Source organism: Dendropsophus ebraccatus, chromosome 8, assembly GCF_027789765.1.
Source record: "Dendropsophus ebraccatus isolate aDenEbr1 chromosome 8, aDenEbr1.pat, whole genome shotgun sequence".
Lineage (NCBI taxonomy): Eukaryota > Metazoa > Chordata > Amphibia > Anura > Hylidae > Dendropsophus > Dendropsophus ebraccatus.
The window spans coordinates 24,034,725-24,061,260 of NC_091461.1; the positions used below are offsets into that span (position 1 = coordinate 24,034,725).

The 26,536-nt window shown below is 43.1% G+C and overlaps 1 protein-coding gene across 1 annotated transcript in view; it reads right to left on the reverse strand.

Moving 5' to 3' along the window:
• Positions 1–5,211: 5,211 nt before the first annotated feature.
• C8H10orf90 (chromosome 8 C10orf90 homolog) overlaps positions 5,212–26,536 on the reverse strand; it is a 179,239-nt gene continuing 157,914 nt past the window's right edge. Inside the window, exons 10-12 of the mRNA XM_069981801.1 lie at positions 13,789–13,852; positions 6,094–6,193; positions 5,212–6,010 (exon numbers count right to left, since the gene is read on the reverse strand). Coding sequence (XP_069837902.1) covers positions 5,972–6,010; positions 6,094–6,193; positions 13,789–13,852 — 203 coding nt within the window. The 3' untranslated portion in view covers positions 5,212–5,971. The remainder of the gene's footprint in view (positions 6,011–6,093; positions 6,194–13,788; positions 13,853–26,536) is intronic.

Here is a 26,536-nt window from a genome sequence, read left to right on the forward strand (position 1 = left end):
ATAGATAGAGGCATCATGGGGACTCCAGGTATTATTTAATGAAATGTGACAAGTGAGAATTTACTATATACCCTGCAGCTACTACGACTTACATATATCTGGTGATAATAAGCTCTGGATATTACTAATTCCTATACTATGGATACTGGAAACCTGGGAGACCACAACAGGTTGCTGACAGTCGCACCCTGCTCTTTCTACATAAGCCCCATAAAAGCTAATGTCCACATTGAAGGGATTATCAAGACTTTCTTGCAAAAACATCAATAACCTTGTCCCTAAGTTGTGTGTGGTATTACAACTTGGCTGCATTCACTTCAATTGTACTGAGCTGCAGTACCATGCAGAAACTGAGCACAGGGTGGCGCAATTTTTAGAAGAAAGTTAATATATTTATCTAATCTTGGATAGTATTGCACCTAAAAGAGCAAAAAGGTGCCAAAACACTTATTATAAGGCTTTGTCCCCATTTAATTTCAGCCATTTTTGCTTGATAAAGGAACTTAAAAAAAAAAAAAAAACAACTTAAAATCCATAAAAATGTCTAAATAAGGACTTACCACCTAATTTTATGATTGTATAAATGCTGGCTGAAAAGTATCTATGGATACATAGATAGAACTTAATAGGAAAAAAAGGCAATTCTATGAGCCAGAAAAAAATTGTTTCATAGGTCATAAAACAAGTAAAAAATTGAATGTTAAATTAGCCTTAGACTGGCTATTCCTGTGTTTTGGGACTCGCAACTGAGGCTCCACAGACCCCTTCTTTGCACATTAAAGGGGAACGCCAGCGATGCCCTCACCGATCCCCTGATTGTTTTACACCTTTCCCACTTGTCTACATTGATCCTAGTCCCAGATTCAAATTTCTACAAATGATCCCAGTTTTAAATGATGGGACCTGGCCAGAAAACCACATCTCCCAGCACACATTGCACCTCAGAACCAACTGCTGGGTACCAGTCATTATCTTGTATTATCTGCCCACCACTGGCTCAATTTGCTATCCATCTATCTACCTACAAGGATAGATGAGAGAGAGAGAGAGAGAGATATGAAACAACAGGGTATCCTTTCCCCTGTCCTGCTCAGGATAGGCTGTGGTTTCCCTGCCCTTGGCCAGGTGCTCACTATGTGATCTTAGTGGTGGACATGGTTACAGATGAGGTGTTAGAGCTTGCATGTGACCTCTGTCTCAGAAGGGAGGGGGAGAACAGAGGAGTGAACCAGGAAGTGAGGATTTTTTAGCAGCATCAGGGTGTGAGTCAGAATTTGTTGCAGGCAAACAGACCCATTCATGTAATAGAAAACTATTACAAATAAGCTTAACCCTTAGGGGACACAGCCAGTTTTCATTTTTGCGTTTTCGTTTTTCCCTCCTCGTGTATATAAGGCCATAGCGCCTGCATTTTTCCACCTAGAGACCCAAATGAGCCCTTATTTTTTGCGCCACTAATTGTACTTTGCTATGGCAGATGTAATTTTTGCCTAAAATGTGCCGGGAAACCAGAAAAAAAATATATGTGTGGTGAAATTAAAAAAAAAAAAATGTTTTTTTTTTTTATTTGGGGGGGGGGGGGGGGGGGGGGGGGGGGGAGGGGGGTTGTTTTTACTCCGTTCGCCCTGGGGTAAAACTGACTCGTTATATATGTTCCTTAAGTTGTTATGATTACAACGATATGTAACATGTATAACTTTTATTTGATTTGATGGCTTGTAAAAAATTTAAACCTTTTAAAGAAAATATATTTTCCTTAAAATCGCTCCATTCCCAGGCTTATAGCGCTTTTATACTTTGGTCTATGGGTCTGTGTGAGGTGTCATTTTTTGCGCCATGATGTGTTCTTTCTATCGGTACCTTGATTGCGCATATATGACTTTTTGATCGCTTTTTATTACAATTATTCTGGATTTGATGCGACCAAAAATGCGCAATTTTGCACTTTGGGATTTTTTTGCGCTGACGCCGTTTACCGTGTGAGATCAGGAATGTGATTTATTAATAGTTCGGGCGATTACGCACGCGGCGATAGCAAACGTTTGTTTGTTTATTAATTTATTTATTTAGTTTTATTTATAAAATGGGGAAAGGGGGGTGATTCAGACTTTTATTAGGGGAGGGGATTTTGTGTTATTAAAAATACATTTTTCCTTTACTTTACACATATACTAGAAGCCCCCCTGGGGTTAGGGTTATTCCCCCTGGGGGACTTCTAGTATATGCACTCTGATCTCTCATAGAGATCCATGCAGTATAGTTATACTGCATGAATCCATGAGATCGGTGTTCTATTGCTTTTGGCTGCTGCAGCCAAAAGCAATAGAATGCCGAGCCGGGATCAGCGCCATTACGGCGCAGACCCCGGCCCGGGATGGATGCGGGGATCGCCCCCCCGCAATCGCGCCGCAGGGGGGCGATCCCCCCACTAGACCACCAGGGATGGATATGAGCAAGTATTTAGAAGCAGCTGTCAACTTTTGACAGCTGCTTCTAAGTACTTATTAGCGGGCACGGCGATCGGACCGTGCCCGCTAATAGCCGCGATCCTGGGCTACATGCGGCACACGGGATCGCGGCAGTTCAAAGGGGGGTCGCCGCGCGACCCCCCTCTGAACTCCCATAGCGTTCAGTAACGTCCTGGTGCAGCTATGAGTTAAAGTGTCACTATCGTTAATTTTTTTGTTGTTGCAGAAATCAATAGTCCAGGCGATTTTAAGAAACTTTGTAATTAGGTTTATTAGCCGAACAATGCATTTTTATCATGAAAAAAAGCAGTTTGAAGCTCTCCCCCCTGTCTTCATTGTTCTCCTATGGAGAGAGCTAAATAAAAGACCAAGACAGGACAACAAAGAGTTAATCTACAAATACATCGCCCTTTATCTCCTCTGACAGTCACCACTGACCTCTCTGAGCTCTGATTACAGCGGTCACCCAGCTCCATGCCTGTAATCCCTTTGTTCTCAGCTTTCTGCTGTGGGCTAACTCCCTCCTTCCTTCCTCCCCCCCGCCTCCCCTCTCTATAGACCAGACTGGGTATGTCTGATGCAACAAGTCACAATTTCCTGATTTTTTTGCAGTGGATGGAAAAGAGGAAGGAGGGGGGGGGGGGGACCTGGGAAAGGGCTTTTTAAATGCAGATAATGGCATATTTGTCTAATAAACCCAATTACAAAGTTTCTTAAAATCGCCTGGACTATTGATTTCTGAAAAAAAAAAAAAAATAGGACAGTGACTCTTTAAATTATGGGTGGGAATTGAACAGGGTTAAATTTTTCTTAACCGGAGTTCCTCTTTAAGACCATACTTTTTTCTTTTTTTAGAGGGGGTGTCTGTTTGGCCAACAGTCATGTTCCAAGGTTCAGAAATATTAAAAGGGGTGTCCGGCCAGGACCTCTTCTTTCAGAATGTTCAGGGAGCTACAGACGCTGAATAGCTGGCTGGACAACCTCTTTAAGTTACAGGGTAGCTACCCATAGATGGCACTAAAGAAACAACTTTATTCCTTCTTGAGAGCTAATTTGCATACGATTTCCCATGGAGCACTGCTTGTAGGATTTCACACACAACTAGATATCAATAAGAACCATTACCCCCTGAGCTGTGTCAGTGCACAGATTGACCACCACTAATTCCGAGCATCATTCTCTCATACTTTCTGCTTGAGATCAGATTTTACGGGGGAGGTACACTTTAAGTTTCCTCTCCATGTCTTAAATATGCTGTTCCTAATGAAGAGACATAAGTGATGTTGAAAACCTGCAGCTGAACCCTCTCTCTGTCTAATCAGTCAATGAAGGTTGTCATTAATATTTCTACTTAAATGCCTCTTTAACCTTGTATAATTGTCACCTGTCTAGTCTGGCAGAGATGTTGGCAGACCTAAAACAAGTGTTCTTCACATTGATGAGACATGTTCTCGAGAAATTATAGAGAAACCTTTAATTGTTAAAATATGATACAGAGTAATATGACAAGCACTTATTAAAAAAAAAAAAAAGTTACAACCAATGAGAACAATCCAAAAGTTTAGAATCCCTTTAATAAAAAGAGTTGAAAAAATTGTTAACTATGAAAAATCTAATAAAAATATGTTAAAAAAAAGAACTTTTGAGTAAATCAGTGGTTCATGTGAATAAAATTGGAAAAGGAAACATTCAATATAATCTTTAAGGGAAGGTTCTTCTTTGCTTCAGCAGCCTTTTATTCCATCTCAGGGGCTATCTATAAATGTTTAGGAATATCTTCAGACACTATAAAACAACTAATAGAAGAAAGGGAGGAGGAGGGGATGGAGCTGCAGTATCTTTCCTTCTATAAGTGTGAATGCATGCTGTGAGAGGGGAGAGGGAGCTCCAGTGTCTCTTCATCTATTAATGTGAAAGAGTGTGCTGTTAGAGGGGAAGGAAAGCTGCATTATCTTTTCCTCTATTAATGTAAGTGCATGCTGCAATAGGGGAGATGGGGCTGCAGTATCTCTTTCTCTATTAGTGTCAGAGTACATGCTGTAAAAGAGGAGGGGGGGCTGCAGTGTTTCTTCCTCTATTAGTGTGGGAGTGAATGCTGTGAAAGAGGAGGGGGAGCTGAATTATCTTTTCCTCTATTAAAAGGGGTACTCCCGCGCTGATAAAATAAAGAAACAAAATCAATCATAAACATAGTTTTTACATTTACCATCCCTCCTGAATCCGTCTCTGTTTGAATTTTTCGCTGTTTGCAGGTCCCTGAACCTCCAGTTGGTGGCTTCATGTTTTTTTCACTTCCTGGCTTGGGCTTTCCCATGATGCACTTTGTCTCCTGTGATGTCTAACTGACGCTGTAAAACTGTTAGATGGCTAACATCGTGTTCAGCCAATCAGAGCTAAGCAACCTGTGTCATCTGACAAAGGGAGGCTGGCTTAACAGGGCTTAGACCCGCCTCCCTCTTGATGATGTCATTGTCACAAAATGGCTGCCACAGAAAAGCCTGTGGTCAATAGTCATTAGTTAAGAACGAGTTTACTTCACTTCCTGATGGGGGGTTGAGGAGGCTATAGAGTTATATAACTTTGCAAAGTGTTTCAATTACTGGGAAAAAGTTTTTTGCTGGAGTGCCCCTTTAACGTGAGTGTGCATTCTGTGAGAGGGGAGGGAGAGGTGCAGTACCCTTCCCTCAATAGTGTAAGAGAACATGCTGCAGTGTTTCTTCCTCTATTAGTGTTAGAGTGCATGCTGTAAGAGGGGAGGGAGGGCTGAAGTGTTTCTTCCTCTTTTAGTGTAGGAGTGCATATTGCGAGAGGGGAAAAGGGCAGCACTCTCTCTTCATCTATTAGTCTGAGAGTGAATGCTGTGAGAGGGGAGAGGGAGCTGCAGTCTAGTACATCTGATTGGTTCAGAGTGCATAGCTTTGATATCCCACAACGTAGATTAAGGAATTATGCACTTATAGAAACCAGAATGGGAAGATAAAAGACCCAAGAAATTCAGACCAATGAAAGCTTTTGATATGTATCTATGACACATTTAAGCTATCTACAGCCTGAGAGGAAATTCATTTGTCATCAAGGATCCTGGGAATTATTTTCTTCTAAGTTCATTGTTATTTGTATACACTATGATGAGTATCATAGACCGGGAGATGGATTCTTATATGTATGTCACTGTCACATTCAATAACATAAAGGGGTTTCTAAGATGCCAAGTAAAGGCCCAAATGGAAGATATGACATAGCTCTGTTAACTGCAGACAAAGAAGGTGAGTTAAAGGGGATCTACTGTATAAGGCTAAAAAAAGGCCTTGTTTTATACTAGCAACAGCGCCACTATTGTCTGTGGACATGTCTGGTATTGCAGTTAGGAGTGAGCTGCAATGCTAAATACATCGCCTATAGATGTAGGTTGGGCAGTTTGTTGGGGGGAAAAGCAATATACAATATGATGTAATAATAATAATGATATGCCAGTGTTACACAGACATTCAGCAACATATCATTCAGTCGGAGCTTCTTTGGAGGATCTGATCCAGGATTTTCTGGAACAAAATAAAATAAATTGTTACGTCTTAAAACCCCAAGTTCTACTCATCATGTGGTCATTAGTGGGACGTGGTTTTACCTTTTTGAATAGTTGGGCTCGGACTCTATTGCTCTGTGTTATCAGCCTCTTCTCTTCCTCCTCTTTCTTCCTCTTTACCTCCGGCAGACTGTTATATATCCTGAAACATGTTACAGTGACGTAATGTTATGATATGGAAGCTCGGGTAGAGCTGCCATAGGCTTTAGGTAAAGTCATGAATTATTCACTGCAAACTTAGGTCAGATAGACAGGCTATTAACATACCAGATATGATAAAAGCCACATGTTTTGTAGGTATGGCCTCATATATTGGTTGAGACTGAGGGTGCGGATTTCCTTATGTTTACTGTTAAGAACAGAACATATTACTTTTGATAGATAGATAGATAGATAGATATATATGTTATAGTGAAAAAGTTTGGAATCACTAAAGCACCACCCATGTATGGCAATATTTTTAATAATTCATTGCACTTAAAGGGAATGTATCACTTGGATTTCCTTTTACTGATCACAGTCATATACTAAAGGTTTGTTCTTTTATTCTAATCTGTTTCTGTTTTATTTTACTGTCATTTTTTTATTTTTTACATTGTAATGGAGGCGGCCATCTTTCCTGAGCTCTTTTTAACAGCATTTAAATGCATGCTTTACAGCAAGACTCATGGACATAGACAACAATAAACAGACTCTGTCCCCTTGAGATGAATGTGAAACATTACTGAGTGCGCTCTGTAAGCTTTGAAGAGGTCATTCCACAGAGAGCTGCTATTGTTTCCTCTCTCTCAGCTTAGTTTTAACCCCAGTGGTGAGAATGAAAACATTTTAGAATTATTTTACAAGATAAAAGATAAATATAAGTTAAGATAAAAGATTAAAAAAAAAGTTGAAAATTAGAAAATAAACACCAAATATTCCTAAAACATATTCTTAAAAGATAATAAACATAAGAATAATATTTAAAGAATAGGTTGTTTTCTGATGACACATTCCCTTTAAGAAAGTTGTATGATATTGGAAAAAAGTGCTTTGCTTCTTAGACAGCGCCACTCTTGTCCATACATTGTACTTGGTATTACAGCTCAGTCTCCAATCCTCAGGATAGACCATCAACGTCTTACTGGTGGGGCTGATCAGCAGATCAGGGGGCGGAGCTTTTACACTGACAGCTCTATACATTGTGTAAAGGCCGTGCAGGGTTACTGCAGCTCAGCTTCCACTGATGTCAAAAAGGAGCTGAGCTACAGTAAGCAGTACAACTCCATCTTGATCCTACAGTACATGTTTCTTACATCACTTACCTATTATCTTACCAATTATCAGCCAGTAGTGTTGCTAGAAATGCTCCTTTGGCCGATAATCAACAGTGTAAAAGTGGCAGCGATCAGCCGAGGAGCGGAAATCGCCCGATCCTCGGCTGATCGCACCTTTTGAGCCTCCTTTTAAGTTTATATAAAAGAAAAAGGAAACTGACAGCACAGATATGCATATACCATACATACATAGGCCCAGAATCCCGCTCTCCGGCTCTCCTATCCAACCACTGCTGTATTTTCATGCCTCCTCCACAATGATGGACAATCAGGGGAAGCGGAGCAGCCTGAAGATTCATCGGCATGATAGGAGAGCCAGAGAGCAGGATGCCAGATCACACAGCAGCGCAGAAGGTATATATGCACAGCTTGTGTGGTCTGGAAACTGACAGCAGAGATATATGCAGGGATTGTTCATGCGGCCTGGCCTCTCAATTAAGTGTGCCATGTAAAGGCACTGCAAATGAGCGCTGATCTCGCTGATCGGCACTTGTTTGCATCCTTGCACAGCCCCATGTCGGGCCATGTAAAAGGACCATGTAAAAGGGGGCATTCACATATCCGCAATCCATGCCTGGATGGTTTTCTGTGGACCACATCTTGGAGCTCCCAGCATCATGACCAGGAGTTCACACAACGTCTTTTTTGGACAAAACAACGGTCGTTTTTTGATAATACTACATTTCCCCTATAGAGGCCACTGTAGGCAAAATGAACAACTGAACAACTGATCACCAATCAGAATGGACCTGGATCCAGATCTCATATTTGATGGCGTGGTAGTGTGAAAACCCTTTTAATGCGATTGATCTGCGATTCCAGATACAACCCATAGACTTGTGCTGTTTCTAGTGGAAAAAGCTATTTCTAATTTCACACAACCCCTTTAAGTAACATTGTACATGACCATAACAGCAGGAAAGAAATGGTTAATATTATATTATTAACATATGATTGCAAAGCCAGATTTTCAGCAGATACTATTTCAAGGTCCTAATGGCAACTTGGTACTTTTGTATTAGTGTTAGCACAGCTGAAACCTATTATCCCATCCAATAAACTAAAAAAATTGTCTCACCTTGGGATGTAAGGTATGTGGTGCACTGGTACTGCTAAAGTTCAATGTGGGTTCAATAATGGTGTAAACTAAACCTATTAATCTTGTGTAATTTTCCCCAAACCACTGCATGAGATTTCCTAGAAACTAAAGATTTAAAGGGGTATTCCCGTCTGAGCTTGCTATCCCCTATCCAGAATTTAGTAGCCCCTTAGAGAGTGAGTGGAGCAATGGCCATGGTGGTCACAAAGGCGCTCCATTCATTGTGGGGCAGTTACATCCCTGTTCTCAGGATTGGTGGGTGTTCCGTTAGTCGGATCCACAGTGATCAGTGTGTCTCCCCCTATTCTATGTCATTTTGGGTGGTCTTCTCAAAGAGGTTTTATTGTATTTTGTTAGATGGGGAAAGGAGAGTGTGGTTTTTTTCTACTTCAAACTTTTTATTAATGCTTTTTTACTATTGGACATTAAAATTTGGGGCCTACTGCCAAATCTGTAATATGTACTCAACCTACCTATTACAGGTTGGGCGATCTAGCATAGTGCTAGATAAGCATGAGGTGCTCAATCATTGGGATGCTCATCCTCGTAGTGCTCGTGTAAAGGTGGCCAAAGATCGTTTCGGCTGTCAGTTGTTTGATGTTGATGTACCTGTTTGTAAAAACTTTTGATATGTCATCAGGGCCGTATTTGCCACTAGGCACCCGCAGGTAACACTTTTTTTTTTTAACACCCTCCGCCGCCATAGGCACTGTCCCACGGGTGCCAAGTCCACGCCGGGGGGGGGGGGGGGGTCGCATGGGGGGGGGGTTGTACTGATCGCCGGAGCCAAGGGGTTGTAGTGATTGCCGGGGGCCAAGGCCGGGGGGGGCATAGGGGGTTGTACTAAATCGCCGGGGCCAGGGGTTGTACTGATCGCAGGGGTCCGGGGCCGGCGTGAGCTTCCAGCACAGACAACCTGACAGAGGCCGGAAGCTCATATCTGCAGCCCCGCGATGCTTGAACTTCTCTCCTGCTCGGCAATGACGTCACCGAGCAGGGAAGAAGTCCGGAACCGCGGGGCTGCAGCTGTGAGCTTCCGGCCTCTGTCAGGTTGTCTGTGTCGGAAGCTCACGCCAGCCCCGAACCCCTGCGATAAGTACAACCCCCCCCCCCCCCCGGCCCCGGCGATCAGCACAACCCCCCATGCCCGCCCCGGACCCCGGCGATCAGTACAACCTCCCCCCCCCAGCTCGCCGATCAGTACAACCCCCATGCCCGCCCCGGACCCCGGCGATCAGTACAACCCCCAGCCTCTCCCCCTGCAACCTCAGCTGCCCCCTTACTTCTCCCCCTGTCTCCCAGCCTCTCCCCCTGCCCCCCTGTCCCTCAGCCTCTCCTCCTAAGCCCCAGCTTCTCCCCCTGCCTCTCAGCCTCTCCCCCTGAGCCCCAGCTTCTCCCCCTGCCCCCCAGCCTCTCCCCCTGAGCCCCAGCTTCTCCCCCTGCCCCCCAGCCTCCCCAAACTAAGACGTCTCCAGCCTCCTTTCTTCCTCCATCACGTCTGTTTGATGAGAAGGCGGGCATCAAGCAGAGCGCTACCCTCATGCCAGGGTATATACCATGCATGTAACCTGCCAGTGCCGAGGGGGGGGCACCTCAGCATGCAAAGTGCCTAGGGCAGCATGAACTCTAAATACAGGCCTGTATGTCATAGAGACATAAAAAGCAAACATGTCATGGAGACATGTCAAAAGTTTTGATCGGTCTGGGTCTGAGTGTTCAGACCCATACAGATCGGGAGAACAAGCAGAGAGCCGACTCTAACACAGAGTGGGAGTGGACCGTGCTGCAGTGTGGTCTTCTCCCGGCTCGTTCTTCCGATTAGTCACAAACGACATGCACACTTTAAATGAAATATACAAAAATTTGAACTAAAAATGTAATAGGTTTCTGCAAGACACATTAGTACCCCAATGGTATATTGGCATACAGCCGAAGATCTAACGTGTCTTGCATAGACCTACTATTTATTCCCATTTTTGTATATTTCGTTCTTTTAAGGGGCAAAATATACAAAGATTAGAATACAAAGAATTATTTAACCAGACCCCATTCGCTCTGCCGAGGAGGAGGGCACCTGGGTAAATGCTTGAACCTCCCATAGATTTTAATGGGGTCTGTTGGGGTCCTATTCCACGGAGCAATAATTGGCCGAATTGGCCCGATTCGGACGATTATCGCTCCGTGGCATAGAGACAACGATCATCCAGTGGCACGATAATTGTCTTTATTTAGGTTCAAACCTAAAATCATCGGGCACCGGGTGACCGACGATTTAACAAGCACCAAACTTTACCTAAACATGTTGCAGGGCTTCTCCTGCGCTCCTTCTTCCTCCCGGTCCCGCGCAGCAGCGGCTTCAGTGCGGCCTGTCTTAGCTGACAGACCGCTCAGCCAATCACTGGCAAGGACAGCTGCGGCCAGTGATTGGCTGAGCGGTCTGTCAGCTCAGACAGGCCGCACCGAAGCTGCTGCTGCAAAAGGTAACGGGAGGAAGAAGGAGCGCAGGAGAAGCCCTGCAACATGTTTAGGTAAAGTATTGTGTTTACACAAGGGCTGTTATAGGCCCAGTAAACGAGTGCCGATCTAGCAGATCGGAGCTCGTTTACATTATTGATCGGGCCCCCATCGGCCCGTGGAATAGGACCTTTACACGAGTCGAGCACTCCAGTAATGAAAAATGCTTGACTCCAGTAACGAACACTCGAGCATATAAGTGCTCGCTCAACACAACTGCTGATTTCATATGTAGTAGAGGCACCTATAGGCTTCTTCAGGCACCAGGGTTGGGATAGGACTACTACCTCTTCACCCCATATAGCTATGCCCATGGCTCTGCCAACTAACCATAACAACCGAATTGTCCCCTAAGGTTGAATGATTTGCCATCCAAGCCGTTGTCAGGAATCATTTTTATCAATAGATTTGATAGGATGTGATACAGAGCAGTGGAATGGCAGACAGGAAGCTTCTTAACATCTCTGTACGCTCTGGTTAGCACAAGATTTAAACAACCATGTTCGGCTGGTCATAAAAATATCAGTGAGAAGACAAATGATCTGCAGAGAGATCCCCCAAGCCTATCCCAGACTTATTAGCTTGACATGGCTATAACACAACGGAGAAGTCACTTCAGGTAAAATGTGTCTGTTCATTTGAAAAATTGCGGCTCTTCCTGCAATATATAAAAAGGAAATCAACCCATTCTTCTCCCGGGTCACCATAACCCCTCTCAATCTCTTACTGAAGCGGAGGAAGAAAGAGACATATTTTATCTCTATCGGTTTGGAATTGGAAAGTTTCAATTCCTGCAGATGTAAGGAACAATTACATGTAACAATTAAACATTCAACATGGCAGATTCCCAACTAAGTACTACCATCACAAGGAATGGCTCCAGATTGAGAGGAAATTTACCAATAGGCAATGGGGGCTTATGGCTGGGGGGGGGGGGGCCTTAGAGAAATGGCATGCTAAAAATTTGTGCCTACAGGCTTTGGAGGTGTAAATTCATATTTGCTAAGAATTTGAACGTCTGGTTAGGGTACATTGGTATCTGGGTAATTTTTAAGTCAATGGCAGTCAGTGTCTTGAAGGGGTTTTCCACCAGCTCTTTTTTAGAAGGTTCCACTGTCCACAGACTACCATGTTACTGGGTCATTTAGTGGTCATTCGTAGTCAAGAACTTGACAGTAGGTGCTCAATTTCCTTGCAGCACCCCCACAGGCCAGATGAAGCATTACACCATCAATGAACATTTATGTAATACCTAGCCAGAGAATTGCCCAATGCTCAATCTATAGATTTGGAAACTAAATAATAAGTATGCAATGGTCATTTTAATTTGCCTTACACACTATCCCAATGACTGAAGGACAAAAGTGTTATCATGGGAACTGAGTTAAAATTGCTGCAGACTTCAAGCTTATAATTTCAGTCAACAATGATAGAGGGAGAGAAAGTGACTGAGCACTGAGTAGCTTCTGTTTTCTTATAAAAGGTTGGTTAACTGCAGGACATAGAGAAAGCATGTGAACCCCACTCGTCCACCCCATAGAGAAAGTCTTGCTTTTCTTCTCCCATATAGTGAAAGCCTGTGAGTCTCACTTTTTCTGCCCACAGATAGAGAAAGCCTGTGAGTCCTGCTCCTCCCACACAGAGAAAGCCTGCGAGTCCTGCTCCTCCCACACATAGAGAAAGCCTGTGAGTCCTGCTTCCCTCCACACATAGAGAAAGCCTGTGAGTCCTGCTTCCCTCCACACATAGAGAAAGCCTGTGAGTCCTGCTCCTCCCACCATATATAGAGACAGACTGTGAGTCTCACCAGTAGCAGATTATAATAGGTCCGTTTTCGGGAGGTAGCCCGGGGTCCTGAACTCCTGAGGGGCCCATGGCCTCTCAAACAGACTTATGCTCAGCCATGATTTGCATAAAAAAATGCTGCTTTTTACCACAATTTTGCACAAATCAGGGTAAAACTGCAGCCAGGAGACAATGCAGTAACATTAGAGAATATATTGAAGGACCTTATGTGACAATGATGTCACCTCAGGTCCTTTACAAGCTGCATTAAGAAAAAGACCATAGTTACAGTGGGTCGGCGAGGCCCAAGCTTGGTGAGCAGCCTGGGTCCCATAGTAAAGTTATTCTGCCCCTGAGTCTAACTCTTCCTGCCCACAGATAGAGAAAACCCTGTGAGTCCTGCTCCTTCCACACATAGAGAAAGCCTGTGAGTCCTGCTCCTTCCACACAGAGAAAGACAGTGAGTCCTGCTTCCCTCCACACATAGAGAAAGCCTGTGAGTTCTGAACAAGGACATATACACAGTCATAGTCACAGTCATACATGTGTGTGGAAAGGCTGAGCTGGACTCACATGCTTGATTGAACAGGAGAAGCAGGACTCACAGGCTTTTTCTATGTGTGTGTGTGGGGGGGAGCAGGACTCACAGGCTTTCTCTATGTGTGGAGGGAGCAGGACTCACAGGCTTTTTCTATGTGTTTGTGTGTGTGGGGGGGGAGCAGGACTCACAGGCTTTCTCTATGTGTGGGGAGGAGCAGGACTCAGGCTTTCTCTATATGTGGTGGAGGAAGACAGACTCACAGGCTCTCTCTATAAATAAACAGGACTCGCATACATACAGTAAGTATGAAACAACTGAATCAGATCATAGAAAGCTATATACAGTATTCCTGATCACAGTGTCCCACCCTCTATCCGGTGTTGCCCCTTAATAGAAGGAAAAGAGATGCTGCAAACAGATGTTGTCCAGTGGGCATGCAGCATTTCTGTGATTGTTGGATGATATTTCAGGATGTATTATACCTTTTGGATCTTTGTAGCATCTCCTTTTCTGGAATTGTTCTTTCCTTTGGTTTGAATAGGTTGTCTAAAATAAAACATAAAAAACATAAAGTTACTCATGATACACTGCGCCCTCACAGGAGGTTACTATTGAGTAAGACCGTGTCATTCTCAGTGTGGATGGGAGTCCCATCAATGGAAATATTTCATTGACATATCACAAAGTTATAACTTATCACAATTGGCTGCATATTAGGGTCGCCATATTGGTTATCACATCTGAACAAGCTTCTCAGGAACCAATAGTAATACTGCAACCAAATAACGTGTGATTTACCATCATTTTTAATAACTTTTCACATGTCATCAGACATGTTACAATATATTGATCACAGCAGGTCTCACTGCTAAGACCCACTGCGATCCCCAGATACAGCCAGGGAGTGTGCCGGATTCATGTCAGTCACTATAAGGCTAGGTTCACACAACGTCTTTCTCTGGTCATTCAGCGGCCGTCTTTTTTAGGCCAATTAACGGACTTCATTTTAAAACCAGGGATGTCATTGCAAAATAACGGACGTTATTTGGCCTCAAAATGAGAGGCGTCCAAAAATACGGCCGTCAAAACGACCAAAAAAAGACATTGTGTGAACCAAGCCTAATGAAGCAAAAAAAGTCTGATTTGATTGACAACCAGGAAAAGACACCGGCTACTGCACACTCCTCCCAGATATATCTCAGGATTGCAGCAGGACACACGGAAAAAGACAAATGACAATAATAAAGCATATTGGAAAATTGATTAAAATCTTATAAAATTATGTAAAATATTAAAAAATTATATTGACAGTTTAGTCCCAATCAATGCAGACAGTCCATGCCATAGTTCCGAGGTTATTCAAGCATAAAACAAGGGTAATACATCATAATCTGCATGATAAAATACTCTGTGTAAACATAGCCTGACTGAAAGAGGTAGAACTGGGCAGCGTACCTATGCAATATTATAACACAGGACACTTTTTCTTTAAAGGGATTGTTCCCCCCCAAAAAAAATTCTTTCAAATTAACTGGTGCCAGAAAGTGGCAGAGATTTGTAATTTACTTCTATTAAAAAAAATCTCATCTTCCAGTCTTTATCAGCTACTGTATGTCCTGCAGGAAGTGATGTATTCTTTCCAGTCTGGCACAGTGCTCTCTGTTGCCACCTCTGTCCATGTCAGAAACTGTCCAGAGCAGTAGCAAATCCCCATAGAAAACTGCTCCTGCTCTCTAGACTGGAAGGAATACAACTTCCTGCAGGACATACAGCAGCTGATAAGTACTGGAAAACATTAGAATTTTAATAGAAGTAAATTACAAATCTCTGGCACTTTCTGGCACCAGTTGATTTGAAAGAATTTTTTTTGTGATCTACCCCTTTAAGCACGAGTGAGTCTTTGCATCTCCTACATGGGCATATTATGAATACTATTAGCTGAGAGTCTACTGTAATGTACTGTACAGCTACAGTCTAATTGCAGCACATTGTAATAGAGATCTGTATTATATGCAGGGATCACAGACTTCATAAAACCGTATTGTAATGACATGCACGACACTTAATCACTTGAGTTATGTGTCGCTCCCTCTCTACAGGTGGGACCTGCATTTCATTTTTTGGGGATTACAATGTAATAGAAGAGAGTAATTATGATAAGTGATTCTATTTACAGGCAGGAGAATTACTTAAAGATTTAAGGGCTGATTACTTAAGAATTATTACTTGATAAGATGACATCTTGTGTTCTGAATAGCAATTCTGTGTATAAATTATTTAAATGTAGAATAAATTAGGTGGTTTTTAGTAATATGCACTCTTCTCATGCGGACACAATGGTTCCATTTACTGGGGAAGTAACAGGGATTCCTCGAAAAGTACTGTAGGGATAACAGAATTAAGATAACCCCTTTAACTACATAGACAATGTCAAGGTCACATCAAGCAAGAGGCATTGCTAGAGTCTTAAAGGATAAGGGATTCAAGCCCCAAGGCACTTGCCTACCCCCCCCCCCCCCCCAAAAAAAAAAAAATGCATATAACATTATTGCTGATATAACCAAATGTAACATTATTGCTGATATAACATCATGCAAATACTACTACACAACGCCTATATAGTACTGCCACATAATGTACAAGACACACTTTATTAATGACTACAGTGCAGTTACATCCAGTGACTCACAGGTGACATCTTCTTTGATCAGAGTCTCTCACAACTATCATGTCCTATCTGACCAGGTCCCTTCCAACCCTTCAGTTAGTAGCAGGGTGCCAACAGTACTGTAGGTGGTCAGGTGCTCCCCCCACTAACTATATTTCTCCAGAATGTGGACGGGTACCCCAGTATATAGCCAGGTGCCCAACAGTAGTTCATTTCCTTCAGTAGGTATCCAGGTTTTCCCCAGTAGATAGCCAGATGCCCCACCAGTAGATAGGCTGATATTTAGTTTTCTTCAGTAGGTATCCAGGTGCTCCACCAGTGGCTAGTTTCCTCCTGTATGTACTGTAATCAGGTGCCCCCCAATCAGCTAGTTTCCTCCAGTAGATAGCCAGGTTCCCCCTAGTAGCTAGTGTCCTCCAGTAGATAGCCAGGTTACCCTTAGTAGCTAGTGTCCTCCAGTAGATATCCAGGTTCCCCCTAGTAGCTAGTGTCCTCCAGTAGATATACAGGTTACTCTTAGTAGCTAGTGTCCTCCAGTAGATAGCCAGGTTACCCTTAGTAGCTAGTGTCCTCCAGTAGATATCCAGGTTCCCCCTAGTAGCTAGTGTCCTCCAGTAGATATACAGGTTACTCTTAGTAGCTAGTGTCCTCCAGTAGATAGCCAGGTTCCCCCTAGTAGCTAGTGTCCTCCAGTAGATATCCAGGTTACCCTTAGTAGCTAGTTTCCTCCAGTAGATAGCCAGGTTACCCTTAGTAGCTAGTGTCCTCCAGTAGATAGCCAGGTTCCACCTAGTAGCTAGTTTCCTCCAGTAAGTGCCCAGGTCCTGCCCAGTAGGTAGTTTCCTACAATATCCAGCCAGGTGCTCCCTCAGTAGCTACTTTCCTCCAGTAGGTTGCCAGGATAGGCTCCTGAGCTCCCCTAGTGGTGGTTGCTGGCAGTCAGAATTTTATTATTTCCCTCTATGTCTATGCAGAACAATTCTGGTGTCTATGATTTGCATTACAGTGTATTGACGTGATCCTACAAACATTTCAAATACCAGACAGCACATTCTCATTGCTTCCATATGTTGCCTCCAAAAAGATGCAACAATGTCAACATAACCCCTCGCACAGAAGGAGTGTTGTCAAATCGTATTTTCTTTGGCAATTTCCATTCGGGAATTCACATAGGCTTAGTAACTTTAACAAATGCAGGAAAGACTCTCTCAGCTTTGATGGCTCTGAACTCAGGTAAGTAGGGTTGATGGAAACAGACATCTGTCTCCCGGGTGGACTGGATCATGTTGACTCTTTCTGCAAAATGCCGAACGATAATGTTTGCTCGTGTTGTGTTGCTTGTTCATATTATGTAAAAACCTGCCCCCAGTGGAAACTCCAGCTGGATTTGCCGGTAACAATGTGTAACTATTTCTGGCTATCTGTTTCATTTACAGCCGGCAGCAGTTATAATTCGATAATGCAGGAGATCGAAACCTTTTTGGGTGAATTAACAAGGACAAAACCATCCAGCGGACCCATGTGCTGGAGGTGGATGATATAATGCATGACTGCTCCCCTTCCCAATCATATACAGCCTGTCTTATAACTTTGCCTATAGCTGGACTTCAATAAATTACAAGATGAAAGTGTAGATGAATGTCTGCCGCGCCAGTCAACTTCTACTTAAAGGCTTTTCTTAAAGGGTACGGAAAATGGATTGAAGTATACCTTCATATGGAAAATTCATTGAAGTAAATATATGCTGTGCAATGCATTATCTAGATCAGGGAGGGAGAAACGTCGGCCCTCTGGCTAAAGCGTTGGCGGTTCGGGCATTAGAAGATGATTTCATAGGCCCACATGTACCATGTATAGAGAAGAGAGACTATGGCCTCTCCATGCTTACTATCATTGTGTTTAGCTCCAATGTTTTCACCAAATGGTGTTGTCTTCTTCTGCACCTTTGGGACCAATTACTGTATCAGAGCCTGGGCCCACTGGAGGACTGACTTTCTTTTGGGCTAGCCTGACCTTCGCCTATAGACCTGTATTTAGTATATAGATACGTATGGTGTAGCACCAATTGCGAATAACATGTAATTTCATAATCCAATATTTATACTGAATGCAATTTTATATCTATCTATCTATTCAATATGGATATTTCTATTGTAATTCATTCTGTCTAGCCATCTAGCTATCTAATTTAATAACTCCTTTGTTGTTATAGCTATTGTAATTCATCTATCTCCTATTTATTTATCTATCTATTAGGAATATATCTATTTGACTCTATCTATCATCTATCTGTCTATGTATTATAAATATATCTATTATGAATATATCTATTTGACTATCTATACAACGTGAATGTCAGCAGCACTGCTTGAGCTTGGTTAGGTGGGTGCCAGCTGGAGAATCCAGACCACGGATTGGGAAAATAGCAAAAGTATTCCAACAGCACTCCGGAGTAGTGAAGAAAAAAACGTGTTTTTTTATTCCATTTTCAAAGATGCAGCACAGCAAACAATAGCAAACGACGTTTCTGCCGTCTCACACGGCCATTTTCAAGCTCAAATCTAAGTGAACATATCATTCCTTTTATACACAAGTGCAAAATCAACAAAATCCACCGTATTGGTGCATCAAAGTGTCAATCAAATGAAAGTCTTGAATCAGTGTAAGGGACAATTAGAGTCCATCTGTGTAGGTGCAGTTCTCAGAGTCCTATCACGGACTTCACAGTGTTAACCATTTAACCCCCGACCAAAGTGAAAGCATTCCTGCTTGAAACATAGACTCATGTTTCCATGGGGCGGTTTTCGGGTGAAGGAATATGCATCCTATGGACCTAAGGCGGAGAACTCCTGAGCATGCAAAAAGAATGTGTTCAGCAGACGTAACTTATCTGCCATAAATCTTAAAATAACACTCTCGGACCTTCACGTCTCTTGCGGCTGCCACACGTCCGGGTTCAGGATCCCTCTGCCTTCAACTCCCCCGAAATATTTCAAAGAAGGAACAGCTGAGTTGTTCCAGAACCCACGATCGACCTCTCCAGGTCTGTCCTTACTTGTGCCGCGTCTTCAACGTGAAGTGTGAACATACCCCAACACAGGGGTCAATAATATTACGTATCTGCATGCTTGCTCCGCGGTCCATTTGATGCCTCCTTCATCCGTGTCGCCTCATCTATGAGAAACAAAGTAAAAGTAAGTATACAATTGTGAAACATATTTACATTATGTACAGATTATAATACATTATGAATATCACTTAGTGAATACTGAGGGTAAAGGTAAAACCATTCATTGTAGACACAGACAGGACATTACCTAAAAATCGCACCCGGTGTCTTATATTCAACATTGAGTCCAGCCGGACTCAATGTATTCAACTTAAAAATCCATTCAAGCTCTTTTCTTTTTAATAGCATGTGTCTGTCACCACCTCTTTTTGGTGTCCCAATTCGATCCACCAGCATGAACCTCAAATCCTTCTCGGAATGCCCTGCCTCCATAAAATGTTTGGGCACAGGTAAGTCATGTTTTTTCTTACGTATTGTGTATCTATGCTGGTTCATGCGGGTCTTCAGATCATATGTAGTCTCCCCAACATAAACCAGCCCACACGGGCACCATATTGTATATACTATGTAATCTGAATTACATGTTAGGTATTGTTTTATATCATATTCCTTTCTAGTACGTGGGTGTATAAATTTGGGTCCCTTTTCCATATATTTGCAATTAACGCAACTAAGACAAGGGTATGACCCAGTTCTCTTAGATGTTAGGTATTGCTGTCCGTCACCTTTGATACTTATATCAGATTTGACCAGCTTATCCTTTAAATTATCACTGCGTCTGTAGGAAAGCAAAGGGGGTACCGAAAACTCTTTGATACTAGGATGTGCTTTTTTTAAAATGTACCAATGTCTGTTAATAATTCTTCCTATTGCTGGAGATATCTGGCTATATGTACTCACAAAGGGAATTCGATCTTCTTTTTTAGGCGGCCATTTTCAACCCTCAGTATTCACTAAGTGATATTCATAATGTATTATAATCTGTACATAATGTAAATATGTTTCACAATTGTATACTTACTTTTACTTTGTTTCTCATAGATGAGGCGACACGGATGAAGGAGGCATCAAATGGACCGCGGAGCAAGCATGCAGATACGTAATATTATTGACCCCTGTGTTGGGGTATGTTCACACTTCACGTTGAAGACGCGGCACAAGTAAGGACAGACCTGGAGAGGTCGATCGTGGGTTCTGGAACAACTCAGCTGTTCCTTCTTTGAAATATTTCGGGGGAGTTGAAGGCAGAGGGATCCTGAACCCGGACGTGTGGCAGCCGCAAGAGACGTGAAGGTCCGAGAGTGTTATTTTAAGATTTATGGCAGATAAGTTACGTCTGCTGAACACATTCTTTTTGCATGCTCAGGAGTTCTCCGCCTTAGGTCCATAGGATGCATATTCCTTCACCCGAAAACCGCCCCATGGAAACATGAGTCTATGTTTCAAGCAGGAATGCTTTCACTTTGGTCGGGGGTTAAATGGTTAACACTGTGAAGTCCGTGATAGGACTCTGAGAACTGCACCTACACAGATGGACTCTAATTGTCCCTTACACTGATTCAAGACTTTCATTTGATTGACACTTTGATGCACCAATACGGTGGATTTTGTTGATTTTGCACTTGTGTATAAAAGGAATGATATGTTCACTTAGATTTGAGCTTGAAAATGGCCGTGTGAGACGGCAGAAACGTCGTTTGCTATTGTTTGCTGTGCTGCATCTTTGAAAATGGAATAAAAAAACACGTTTTTTTCTTCACTACTCCGGAGTGCTGTTGGAATACTTTTGCTATTTGACTATCTATCTATCTAATACAGTGGTACCTTGGTTTAATAGTAACAGAACGGGGGCACGGACTCATAGTCCGCGCGATTCATTATCTTTTTCTGTTAAAGTTACGCCGAAAACCTACTCCAGTCCTCAGCTGGCGTAGGTTTTAGGCTGTGCGTACCGGCGCGCACGGGATTTATGTAGAGGCAGTCTGCCTCTACATAAATCTCCGTAACGCCGGAGATGCGGGGGCATTTCTAAGTCCGGCGCAATAAACGCCGGACTTAATAAATGTCCCCCTTACTGTACATTAAACCCCACATGCTGATTGCTATACTGTACAGTAACTGTAAAATCATTATTTTTGGGATATGGAACCAATTGTCTGCATATCAGTGATTTCTTATGGGAAAATTTGCTTTGGTTTAAGAGTAGATTTGGATTACTATCTATCTACCTACCTATCTCCTGTCTATCTATCTCCTGTCCGTCCGTCCATCCATCCGTCTCTTTATCTCAGACTTATCCTCCCTGAAGGAGTCGCAGAGCTTTGCTGCATGCTCTCCTGACTTCATGTAAAATGCATAGTCTTTTCTCATATTTCCTAATTCCACTCCTTCCCTAAGAATGTATAAGGCCCCTTCATCCGCCGTCTCCTCCTCTGCTCCGGCAGCAGACCTCATTTGTTCCCAGGTCTCCCTGTCTATTCGGGATAATTTATATCTAATGACGACACTTTGCCTTTAATGCAGGCCCCATGAATAATACATAATGCGTCCCGCTTCCAATGCAGTCCTGCAGAATTGATTTCCCGCAAGTGTCCTGCATCAAAGAGGAGCCTGGATCTTTACCTAGAGGACTGATGGATCTCCTGAATGCAGTGTTTTCCAGTCTTTCCTGCCCTCAGCCGACAATATATTAAGGAAATATAGATCTGATCACTGCGGAATCCATGGAAATAAAGCGGTGGAATGAAATTCTCTGTGTGCTTTATATCTGGAGTCAGCTGATAATATATGCCAGGCACACGCTGCCCGGGCAGCCATGCCATTTGTTAGCAGCACCGGCCTGGCCCGCAACTAGTTCTGTCAATAAAACCTCTCGGTTGCTGCGTTATTGTAATGGAACCACGGAACAAGTTGTAGCAAATCACTTTAGAGAGAATTACAGCCCCCTGCAATGTATAAAGCTGTACTGTCCTCCTTACAGCTGATATACGATGATACCGACTACAGTATATACTGTATATATCCCACAGTGTACAAAGGCAAATGTATGAAATTCCTGAGCAATATTTCACAGAATATATTTCACAGAATATCTAAGCCAGTGGCGGAGCTTGTCGCTCAGCTTAACTCAAAGTATTATTTGTGGGTTTACATAGGACTGTCTGTCTTTTAAAGGGTGTTCCCATTGTGTAATGTTAATGCATAGTGCCAGTATATGATGCATGGTGGACCTAGTGGGAATGGAGCCTTCTGCACTTCCCTATACAGATGGTGAATGGGAGGGTGAGGCGATAAATACAGACATATATATAAGAAAAGCTGCCTCAAGAGGTCAGACAGGATCAGTGAGAAGCTGAGTGCAGGCCCCTGCAGACTTCCACTAAGACACCAAGTCTTCCAGTACTTATCAGCTGCTGTATGTCCAGCAGGAAGTGGTGTATTCTCTCCAGTCTGCCATAGTGCTCCCTGCTGCCACCTCCTGTGTCAGAAACTGTCCAGAGCAGTGGCAAATCCCCACAGAAAACCACCCCTGCTAAGAGAGCGAGAGAGCGAGAGAATTCTATATGCACACTGGCATTAAGGCGACTCTGTACCCACGATATGTCCCCCCCAAACCACTTGTACCTTCGGATAGCTGCTTTTAATCCAAGATCTGTCCTGGGGTCCGTTCGGCAGGGGATGCAGTTATTGTCATAAAAACAACTTTTAATCCGGCAGCGCTGTGTCTAACGGCCGGGGCTTACATTTGTATATGCATTAGGCTGGCACCACCTCTCCGTCCTTCCTCCCCACCCTCCTCATCATTAGGAATGCTTCAGGCAGATGGTCTCCTATTCCCCACCATGTTCCTGGATCATTCCTAATAATGAGGAGGGTGGGGAGGAAGGACGGAGAGGTGGTGCCAGCCTAATGCATATAAAAATGTAAGCCCCGGCTGTTAAGACACAGCACTGCCAGATTAAAAGTTGTTTTTATGACAATAACTGCATCCCCTGCCGAACGGACCCCTGCCGATCTTGGATTAAAAGCAGCTATCCGAAGGTACAAGTGGTTTGGGGGGGGGGGGGGGACAGATTGTGGGTACAGAGTCGCTTTAAAGGGGTATTCCCAACATGAGTATTTTATCATTTTTGTCCCTGGAATGAATGGTGCCAACTGTGCATGTGTAGCCACCACACTATTCATTCTCTAAGGGGGTCCTTGACTAATTGCGGGTTCACTTGGTAATGTTTGGCAGCTTCAGAGAGAATGAATGGATCACTGGTCATGCAAATGTGATGTCAACCATTCATTCAAGGCACAATCTTGTCCCTGTTCTCAGGCTCGGTGGTGGTTTCAGAAGTTGGACCTCACTAGATTGGCATGTTATCCTCCCTCCTGTGGATATGGGTTAACATGCTTAGATGGTCATACTCCTAAAGGGTTTGTTCCAATGGAAAAATCCAAACTTAGATTAAAATCAGATGACAGTGGTAAGTCTAGTTGCTGTAACTCACAAATAGTGTTGAGCGGTCTTGCCGGACTGTTCAGGTTCAGCAGCATTCTCCAAATCAGTGTTTCCAGACTTTTTGTGGCTGCAGAAAGTTGGATACTGCCCTAGGGAGACCTCAAAAAACATGGATACAGCCATAGACCATAGGCTATGTTCACTCAACCTACATTCCGTAGTAATCACGGCCGTTGTTGAAAATCGGCAACAATGGCCGTGATTACTACAGAACTTACATTGTGCTGCAGGCTGAGGGAATCACGGCCAGAGTGTATACACTCCGTCCGGGATTCATTCACTCCTCAGACTAAAAATCAGACTTTGCAGCTGGCATGGGAGTGGCGCACACTACTGCGCACATCATCTGCTTACAACTGGTGATCACCATAGGTCTCTGAACGATCCGCCAGAGCGTATACACATAGCACATAGTATACACTCTGTCCGGGATTCCAGCTGGTTGCATGAAAAACTGACATATCATTCATTGAATAGCGGCCGCAGAGAACCTGTCAGTGCACACAGTGGAGCGTGCGGCCGGAGCGGTGTGTGCAGCGGGGAATTCGGATGCAGGTGCACACGAATACGGCCGCAGGTCACGGAACGGCCGATGTCTCACGCTGTGGGAACATGACCATAGGCTGTATCCATGTTCTCCTGCCCGCCCTAGGGCAGCATCCAAAATCTCTAGCCAGTCAAATGCTCGTTCCAGTTTGGGGAACATTGCCGATCCCGAACAGTTCACCAAGTCCACCTAACACTAGTCACCAACCAACAGAAGAGAATTATAGTTGCATGTTGATGGCACCAATCTGCCCGAAGAGGGTTCCACCTTTTTCATGTCTATTTCCCTAAAACAGTATTAGAAGATGGCTGGATGGGACTATAGTAGGGATTGCTGCCTACTGTCTCTAGTCTTATGTACAGGGAAGGAACAGATGACCAATAGCCAGTAAGTGTTGGCATCCAAGAGCTCTCTAACCTCTATAGAGAGCATGTTTGGCATACAGAAAACATCATGAGCCCATATTAAGGGTTACTTTCCCAACATGACTTAGTAATGCAGCCTGCGCCACTTCTCAGCTGTGATGGCTTCCCTGTGCCAGACATCTGCTCTCAATGATAGATGCCAGTATTTCCTGGCATAGAAGACAGAGCAGCCCCTATGGCACAATTAGCATAAGGATGGGTATAGCCTTGTAAGCCATATTGTAAAATGTCAGAGTGACCATTTGTAAATATATTTGTAAACATTTAGATTGTTTTCCAGACTGAAATAGATCAATTAGATATTACTTATATTAATTTACATATTTGCCTAATTAGGAGCCAGTGTAGCCATTGACTTGTTGTTTCACTTATCAGGCCTTGTTCATATAGTGCAGTTTTGAAGTAGGTTTTCTGGGGATTTACATACCTTAGAGCAGTGCTTCTCAATTCCAGTCCTAAGGCCTCACCAACAGGTCATGTTTTGAGCATTTCCCACACAAAGGACACCTGTACCAATACCTGATGCACTGAGTATAATTATATCACTTGTGTAATACTAAGGAAATCCTCAAAACATGACCTGTTGGTGAGGCCTGAGGACTGGAATTGAGAAGCGATGCCTTAGAGAAATCTAGAATCTCTCTCATTAGGATCTTACGAAACACTAAATTTACATATACTCATCAGTCTTGTTCTTAAAGGGGTTGTCCAGATAGGTACTTTTATGTTCATGTCAACCCTCACCTCCCCACCCCCGTTGTTCTCCCCCCCCCCCCCTTTTTTTTTTTTTTTGCAAAAGAACTACAGTATAATATATATATGATATTAAATAATGATCATGATCATTATTAACATTATAGAAAAGGCAAATTTTTCACCTAAAAAGTGTACAAACAGCGGCAATTTATTTATTTTTATAAAATGGAAAGAAGGCTTTTAATATGGGAAGGTTTTTTTTAAACGTCCTTTTTAAAGGTAATTTATAGTCCCCCTAGGGGACTCCTATGAGTAATACACTGCTCATAGGGATCAATGCAGTACATATTTGCTTTATCTATGTAATCAGTGATAGATTACAAATGGCTGCTGAAGCCCATAGTAAACGATTGAGGGTGGGTGATCCCGCCAAGGGACCACCACAGATATGTTCAAAGGGTTAAATAGCTGGTGCAAACCAATCGATTAGCTGCGTTTCCCAGCTGCTGATAGCAGCATGGTACAGAGTGGTCTGGAGTCCCAAGCTCCCTTTGTACCCTCTTAATGGCATATTAGGGTACATTTACATCATATGTCATTAAGAGGTTAATTTTTGTTTCCTTCAAATTAAAATACTGTAAAAGTTAGACAGATTTGTAAATTACTTCCATTTTTAAATCTCAGATCTTCCAGTACTTATTAGCTGCTGAATGTCCTACAGGAAGTGGTGTATTCTTTCCATTGTAAAACAACACCCCTGTCCATGTCAGGAACTGTCCAAAGCAGGAGAGGTTTTCTATGGGAATTTGCTGCTCCTGCTCTGGACAGTTCCTGACATGGACAGAGGTGGCAGCAGAGAGCACTGTGTCAGACTGGAAAGAATACACCGCTTCCTGCAAGATATTAGCATTTTTTACATTTACACACACAAAAGAGTTAACAAAAAATTAGGCAATAAGATTTAAGAACCCAAGATTGGCGCCATCAACAAGGACAACTTGTCCCGCACAAAATACGGCAATGTGAGGATTCTACTTTTTAATAAGTTGTGTCTCCACACACAATAAATAGTCCAAATTATCCAAGGGGGGGGGGGGGGGGGGGGTGGTGACGCCCCAAGGTCAATTGAGTTTTACAGTACCAATAGGAATAACAGAGGAACGGCTGAATTCAGAGTTATATCATGGGGAATACAAGAATTTACTAACAATGACTTGTGCGGAGAGCTGACAGATCTTCTTTAAGGGTTTACAAGAATTTCTCTTTGCCGGATTGTCTGGCGTCTGCAAACACTGAGGTCAGCCAGAAGGAAACACA